At 39.7% G+C, this 8,407-nt stretch overlaps 1 protein-coding gene across 5 annotated transcripts in view; it reads right to left on the bottom strand.

The window, feature by feature from the left end:
* Positions 1–5,637, bottom strand: part of LDB2 (LIM domain binding 2) — a 392,824-nt gene extending 387,187 nt beyond the window's left edge. For all 5 annotated transcript variants that reach the window (XM_011948824.1, XM_011948825.1, XM_011948820.1 and 2 more), the window contains exon 1: positions 5,182–5,637. In XM_011948824.1, coding sequence (XP_011804214.1) covers positions 5,182–5,313 — 132 coding nt within the window. In that variant the 5' untranslated portion in view covers positions 5,314–5,637. The remainder of the gene's footprint in view (positions 1–5,181) is intronic.
* Between the last annotated feature and the right edge of the window lie 2,770 nt (positions 5,638–8,407).

The raw sequence follows: 8,407 nt of genomic DNA, 5'->3' as shown, positions 1-8,407 counted from the left end.
TTTTTTTTTTTCCTTCTTGGCCTCCTATGAATAGTTAGTTTGCAGCAATTTTTAATTAAAAACAGTTCCCATAGTAAGAAAATGGGGGAAGAAAAAGACTTCAAGAAAATAAAATCAGTGTAAGAGCCCTACAATTTGTTTTCTGAGGCCATGTAGAGATCCTGAAAAATAAGAGAGTTTGGAAGTTCTCATTTTTAAAACTGCACTTTTGGTTTCATTTAACATTTTCAAAATAGCTTTCCTTTCCACCACCCAGCCCCCTCCCCCACCTCACCAACCCCCTTCAAACAACTAACAAAGTTCTGTTTTTAACACTGAAAATCATTCATAGATCTCAGAGCAGCAGCAACATTTTTCTTTCTAAATTTCTAGGGGAGAGAAACCTCCAAGTTATCACAAAGCATTTTTTTCTTTTTCTCCACCTATCCAAAATAACTAATCTCATTTTAACTAGATTCCATCTGAACATCAATGACACCAAGCTATTCCATGAATAAACATGATGTTACAAAGTGAAACGCTGTGACTAAAGTATATAAAAATGTAGCTGAAAGAAAAGAGAACTAAGAATCCCCCTCCTCCCCACCCCTCCCCAGGGAGTTTTAGAGTTGAGCTGAGAAGGGGTGAAAATCAGCAGATTTAAATTTCCAGGTCTTCGAACATTTGTAACCTTCATATTAAATCCTGTAAAACTAAAAACTGTCATTCTAATAAAATCCTTGTGCGTACGGCTTCTGATTGTAATCACAGTTTTCTCTTTTGGAAGAGGATGTGTAATATTGATAAAAGAAAAAAACCTCAAAATAGGAAAAATATACAACGGAACTCACACTTTTCTGGTGTTTATGGTATTTAAAAAAAAAATAGCATGGTGCCAACATGAGGAACTATATATACTTAAAAATATCTTCACTTAAATGCAGACAGTTTTGGTCATTTGAATGAGAAAACAAGGTATAGGAAAGTATCTACTCTAACAAAGATTTGTGAACTGTACTTGATAAACTTTCTTAAATTGTATCATAATCTAACATTAGTTAAATCCTTTCACTTACAATGATGTCCACTATAATGTTTCTCATATATTTTAGCTATATTTTCATCTCAGAGCTGAGACCTAAAACTGAAAAAAAATCCATTGTTTTTGCTTTTATTGAAGCTTTTCACAGAACAAATTCTGAAGTCTTCAGGACATATTTTTATATCCTATCTGACTGCATTGTGTGTGCAGCGTTAAAACTATATAATTGTGTGGCTGTATTCTTCCAAAATACATTTGGTACCGCCAAACCATTCAAATACATGAATTTTGGAAGACATTGGGTCAACTTTTGACAGCATACACAACAGAAAATGTAAACTCCTTTCTGCTGCCTGGGAATTACAGTGAACACAGTGAAGTCAACCTCAGAGTTTTTCTTCATTTCATTTGAAAGGGTAGGGGGAGCACCCACACATTTCTTTATTAAACTCCACTGAGATTCTAATGGTTAAAAAAAAATTACTTTTCAGAGCACCTAGCAGCATTTAAAACATACTTTTGTTGTTGTTGTTGCTGTTTGCTCTTTAATGCATGCCTATTCCTTTACAGAGAAGTGATGTCTTATTAGTACTTAGTCACTTGCTTTTCTTTGCCACAAAGATTATGGATCTAAATGACCTCAGATAAAATAAATGTGGGGGATGTGAGATGAGCACTTTAGGGAGAGTGAGAAGCAGAGGCCCAAAGCTGCTTCAGCTCAATAGGAGATACCAGGCCCCAAAAAACTTCACAAGTGTATTTATCAGGGAAGGTGCTAATATAAATGCATTGGTTTTCAAATTATCTCCTTTTGTCTACTGATTCATTGATTGGCTAGTCAGCAAATGTTTAATGAGTACCTACTTGGTCCAGGAACTACTTGCTCTAAGTGCTAGCTTTAAAACCAGACTGGACCTTCAAGTTTTCCTCACCATTACCCAGTTATTTTATTACCATTTGTGATTCTGAACTGAATACCATGAGCAAAGAAATGTCTGCACTCTTGACTTCACAATACTTTCTCATGCTAAGAAAACAGAAAATCTGAATTTTCAATCAAAGGGACACTGTTGGTAATTTGCAAATGAGGAACCAAGACCCATGCCAACTAGTTTGTAAGAGTTAGAAATAATATTAACTCCCAATGCCATGCTCTTTAAACTAAAACTTCTCAGCTTCTGAAGATCTTTGATTTAACTTAACTGGAAGAAAGGCATCGATCCCCATGAGAAAATGCCCTGGGATCAGCCATGGAAGGAGAGTAGGTAAACATCATGGTTCTTCACTAATTTCTTTCCGTATAAAAAAGGAGGTTTCTAGGAAATTTCCAGAAACTTGATTACAATTTCTTCATCAAATACTGATTTGCTGTATTTTTTTTCTAGCCAAGTCCATGTTCCAAAAGGAGTGAAGACTTGAGAGTATTACCCAGTGGGGTGTGTGTGTGTGTGAGAGAGAGTGACACAGAGAGAGAGATTAAGACTTAATGAAATAATACTATATACTTAGGAGTGGGACCAGAGGAAAGAGAGAGAAGGAAGAGGGATGGGTGAGTCACTCTTGCCCAAAATGGTTGTATGCTTTGGCTAAATTCTCGAAGTAGTCACTCAAAGGCATATTTGATTTTGCATGTGAATAAACTAATAACTCTTGCTGAGTATCTTTGTATTTTATTCCAACCAATCCCTCTCCAGAACTCAGAAAAGCTTTATCATAAACAACAATTATTGGCAAAGCTACAGTGTAACTTTACATGAAAGTTATTTTTTTCAAAGTATATACATCATGATCAAAATTTAATATTTAATGTAAACATTTAAATATCTTAGGAGCAATTGTTTGATTCTTCTTTTCATGTGAAATAAAAACAAATGTATGGCATTGCGTTCATGACAGTATTTATTGCTTAGCAAAGAAAAAAGAAGTATTGAAGCAATTATTTAAATAATTATTTGAAAAATTATCTAATTAAGGAGGGAAAAGTATAAAGGGTTAGCTCTAGGACACACCAGAAAATAGTTCATAGCACTTTACTGTCACAGGCAGGGAGGTTTAAAAAAATCTTTAAGATCTGTCATAGCAAGCTTTCTTCTCTTGGTTCTTGAGCTATGAAGTAGTCTTTTTCTACTCAGAGCTAAATCTTTAAAAGTAATACCCCATAATCAAAAAGTTAGGAATTCCTGAGTTTAGCTCTCATAAAAAATAATGTGGCATCTTTGCAAAGCATACTGCAAAAGGAGGTCTTTTCAAATGTCTTGTCTCAAATGGGAAACAAACATGGGACCACATTGAATCCAAAAATTTTTTTTTTTGAGGACAAGAATAGGGAAATCTTGCAGATAAGTCTCCTAGCTCAGACCTAGCCAAGTGCTCAGTAATGGGCAGGAGGGCAGGCAGATATCAGAGAATGCTGCCTGTGTTCCTAACTGCAGGAGGATGGAAAAGAATTTCTGCAATTCCTCAAAAACTTTCTAAAATGTAAGGTGGACACAGGTCATTTTTAAATATTGTTGCTCTTCAAGAATTGAGCCATAATAGTCCCTGGCCTCTTTTTATAACTGATCACACTTTTAAAAGACTATTTTTCCCAAATCTGTATTGCAATTAATGTGTGCCTGAACTATAAGACATTTTCTATCCTCCTAATTCTGAAAGCAGGCTATGTCAACCAATAGTTTATGCAGAGATTTAAGATTGCAACACGCAGTTGTAAAGATCTGAAGGAAATATACAAACTGTAACACACACAAAGCAACATACATAAAACAGCAAGCACAAATATCAGTCACTGCCAACAGTTCACCACCCTAAGCAAAACATAGTTTGCACTTCTGTAGGAGTTACTGGCTTCTAGAAAGAGCAAGGATACCAGCAGTCATATTTAGCATCTATGGTGTATTAACATATAAAGAAAATAGCAGTCATTAAAGACAATCCAGCTTTTAAAACACATATAAGTCCTTGTCCAGCAGTTAGCCAATCAGAAAGCAGGTCACATCTTGTTAGCTGTATTAAATACATGAAACGTCATGAATTCTCTATGGCTCTGTTGACAATTCAAGCAAGTGTGTTTTATTCTATAATGCAAACTTAATGGAGTCCCTTCCTAGAGTTAAAAGTCAATCTTCAATCTAAAATTCCACCAAAGCTATCCCCTAAAAGCTTTTTGGCATAAATCTTCTGGTATTTGTACTCTGCAGAGAAGACTAAATTCCTAGCAATTTCCACTTCCTAAAGTAACTTTGGTGTACCTATAACAAACTGCTTTTCCGAACACTTCCACAAAGCCCCAACTTACAGGCAGATGGACAGCCCAGCAGCAAGACCTGCCAGCTGAGCTAGCACAGAGATAAAGTCAACTGACATAAAAGATTTAAATTGCAGGAGGCGAGTCTGGGGTTTTGCATTTAAAAAGTTCTGAAAGTCCTGTTCTCTCTGCTCCCAGAGTTGCTGCCTGCCTAGGAGGCTGAGTCTCCCTCTCTCAGGCACAAGATCTCAAATATGCAAAAACTAGAGCTGACTTGAAAGCTGAACCAGCTCCTGTCCTAAGGTAGAGTGATCAGGGGGGCACGGCCGACAGCAAAAGGAGAAAGTCTAGAGTCCCCTTGCCCCAAGCAACTGGTTTCTGATTTTAACACTGAAATATACTATGTGTCCCTCCAGGGCTAGTTCTGAGAAGTAGGCAGGGTTACTCGTCTGCCCCCCCTTTTACCTCAATTTTGGTGACTTTGAAAAGCAAAGACAGGTCAAAGCAGACTTCCTCTAGAATTTATTTCTTAAAAAAAATAATACATATATATACAGTCATATGCAAACAATCACAAAATTCCTTGGAATTATATCTCAAGAAACACCAACAGGACTGACTCAGAGCCTGCAAAATACCAGAGTTCTGGAAGAGCAACATTTCTGGAAACCTGGCATGTGAATCAAGTGCTGGGTTCTCTCAAGATTCCGGCAGAAACTGTCCCCTGCTACAAGAGTTGCTGTGCCTGGAAACCCAGCGTTCAAACTCGTGGATTCACCCCAGCGCTCATTTCCACATACGTGGTAGTATCAAGTGGGACACTTCCCACAGAATTCAGCCAGAAACCCTAGGAAAAGCTCATGCATAGCTTAACAAAAATACACAAACACATCCCCAAGGTTGAAGTACTTACCTCTGTGCGAGACTGCAGTCTCTTGTTCATCTCATAGATTCGGTACTCTGGCTGTACCATGTATGGTGTATGTCTCCTATAAAATGGGCCGAAAGGAGAAGAATAGAAGGGGTCATGTGGTGTGCTGGACATCTTGCCTGCTTTTCGAAAATCAAGCTAAACAGAGTATCAGTAACGTCCATGCAGAGCACATGGGCTGTGTTCTTCCCAGTACAAAGTAGACGCACGCACACACGCTCACACACACACAGAGGCAGGCAGGCAGGCAGGCTGAACACGCTGGCTGGGAACTGCTGTCGGAGCCCTCTATAGCAGGAGAGGAGAGGGAGAGGAGAGGAGGGAGGGAAAGAGGGAGGGAGGGAGGGAGCACGGGAGAGGAGGGAGAGGGAGAGAGCAGGAGATCCAGAGAGGGAGGGAGGTTGGCATGGAGGAAGGGAGAGAAGGAGGGAGGGAGGGAGAGAGTAAGAGAGAGAGAGAGAGAGAGAGAGAGAGAGAGAGAGAGAAGCTGGATAGCTTTAGGCACCACTGCTTGTTTTTAAAGAAGCAGTTTGTGGAGAGGTCATTTCCTGTCCACACTGTAGACTAGTTCACAAATATAATTCTCCTCACAGTCTGACAAGAGGTCTAAGGTTTGGTTTTAATTTTTTTCCTCCAGCCAGGACCCTTGGCAGCCTGATTGCTAAGCCTGTTAGCATAGAGGTGGTCTAACCGCTGCACGAGCCTCTCACCCCTGACAACCACACTGTTGTAATGTATGAGAAATGTTGATTACTACAAAATACAGAAACATGGGCACTGTGGTGCCCCGAATTGGGGCCGTTGATTCACTCACATGCAGAGATTTATTTATGCACTAATCTCCCTATGTAGTTTTGCTTTACTTGCTGTTGTTCCAAGGGCACTTATATTCTTTGCCCTCCACTCCATCTCACCCCCATGTCTCCCCACTCACCCCTCTTTCCAGCCACCTCCCTCTTCTCCCAAGACTTCATTCAGGCCCGTAAGGTGCCTGGGCATTTTCAGGTAAAAACAATCGTTCTGAATGTGGAATGCATAAAATACACTTCAGGAGAGCAATGGTCTTTTTTCCTCGGAAGGAAAAAAACAAAACAAAACAAAACAAAAAACCCAAAGCAGATCTCCCAATAAGACAGGAAAAGCAAAAAAAGGAGAAAACTGCCACAAAATACGACCATGGAAAATTCAGTTGAGTAGGAAATTGCAAATAATTTAATGGATCATCCCCAGATGACATGTCCAGCTCTTGTGGAGACAAAGTCTATATTTTCCAAGACTGGTCAAGTAAATAAATCTTTTCCCAACTGTGGTATATGATAACTGTAAGAAACCCCAACAGCCCATGGAAGGGGAAGGAATCTCTACAGAGAATGAAGCGACCTATAAAATAATCAAATTCTGCTAGAACCAACCATAACCAGAGACACGACACTTAAACAAAGCTCAGCCACAGAAAATTTACATGTATTGAGCTAACACCTAGGTAGGTCAGTGGCATTAAGGAAATAAAGCAAACGACCAACAAAAAGCATGATGAATTCAAGACCTGAATGCAAATGCATGCAAATGAGACATTTCTTCTTTTTAATAAGCAGATTAATTAACTTTCTGCCCCAATCATGGCTTGGGTATCTCCAAGTCACTAGCCAACAGGGGATAAGGTATTGTAATTCTGCAATTTACACTCTTAAAAATACTCAGACACAGAAAAGTGTATTGCTGTCTTGATCAGTCCTTCTTCATAATTGCATGAAATATTTGCTGAGTCCACCTCAAACTTCCAGCAGCGCAGCCCAACACACTAATGTAGCTTGCCAGGATGAGATTAGGGTAGGTATTACACTAAGGCTGCTTGGAACTTGCGCTAGGAGACCCCAAGGCAGGCGAGAATGCTTGGTTTCAGGTTTCATTACAAATCCAAAAGCTGGACCAAATTTGCTGCAAGGTTTGTCAAAACACACAACCTTCTAAAGACAGGATTTCAAACAATTTTGGCATGATTTATGTTTTGGTATGGCAGCCACTGCAAAACCTAACGGTTCCTTATGTTTAAATTCCCAAACTAAAGACATTCTGAGAGTTTAGTGTCTGCCTGAGTTTGTGCAAGAATGAAAGTAACACCTAAGCAGGCGTGTGCAGGCCAATACTAGTAAAAACAATGAAACAGTTCAAAAATCCATTTAGGAAGGCAATCCCTCTCTGAACAAGGTTCCGGTTTGCTCTCATTTGTTTCTGCAGCCCATTGCAAATTATAATTGGAAATATTTCTTGCCCTGAATAGCAAAAGACTCATTTCAGAACTATCTGAAACTTGATAATGCTGATCCATATCCCTGATTCTCATCCCAGCTACTTCAGGAGTCTCTGAACGGGTCCCCCTGCCCCCAGATTCACAGGTCTCTTCTAACTTGTGGTCTGTCCTTATTCAAATCAGAATGCGGATTTCAGATAAGTGAAAGTGATCATGTCCCATGTTTTCCCCCTCAGTGTTTCCCGGCTGCCAGCAGGAAAATGTGCAAGTTCGTTAGGAACACGGCATACAGGGCTCGGTAAGACCCACACTTCTGTGCTCTCTCTTTCTCCCGCTGTCACACACACAAACACACACACACACACACTCATTCATTTACTCATTTGTGTGTCCATTCATTTATTTATTTGCTATACTTGATCTTCCTAAACTTACAGTCTTTCTCATGCATGGCCACATTTGTACTTCTGTCCCTAGCTTACCTACAAACTGCTACTTATCCTTCTATTCAATTAAATTGTCTCCTCCATAAACCTTTTTAAATTACACATTCATTTGTTTATTTATTCAACAGATATTCCATTCACAGTGGATAGAGGCAGAGCCAACAGCATGGCCAGACCACATTTCAACCCTAGCTCCACGTCCTAGTTGTTGCGTGAACCTGAGCAAACGACTCAGTCTCTCTGCACCTCAGTTATCTCAGTGCAAGATAAGGACAATGATAGAAACTAGTCTATAAGATTGTTGCTAAGGATTAGCAAATACATCCAAATAACATCAGAACCCTCTCACCTAAATGCTCAAATAATAACATGATAGGCTGGGCGCGGTGGATCACGCCTGTAATCCCAGCACTTTGGGAGGCCGAGGTGGGCAGATCACGAGGTCAGGAGTTTGAGACCAGCCTGGTAGTCTCAACATGGTGGGACCATGGTTCACCCAACATGGTGAAAC

Source organism: Colobus angolensis, unplaced genomic scaffold, assembly GCF_000951035.1.
Source record: "Colobus angolensis palliatus isolate OR3802 unplaced genomic scaffold, Cang.pa_1.0 Scaffold284, whole genome shotgun sequence".
Lineage (NCBI taxonomy): Eukaryota > Metazoa > Chordata > Mammalia > Primates > Cercopithecidae > Colobus > Colobus angolensis.
Note: the sequence above shows the minus strand (reverse complement) of the source record. Positions and strands in the feature narration are given on the sequence as shown.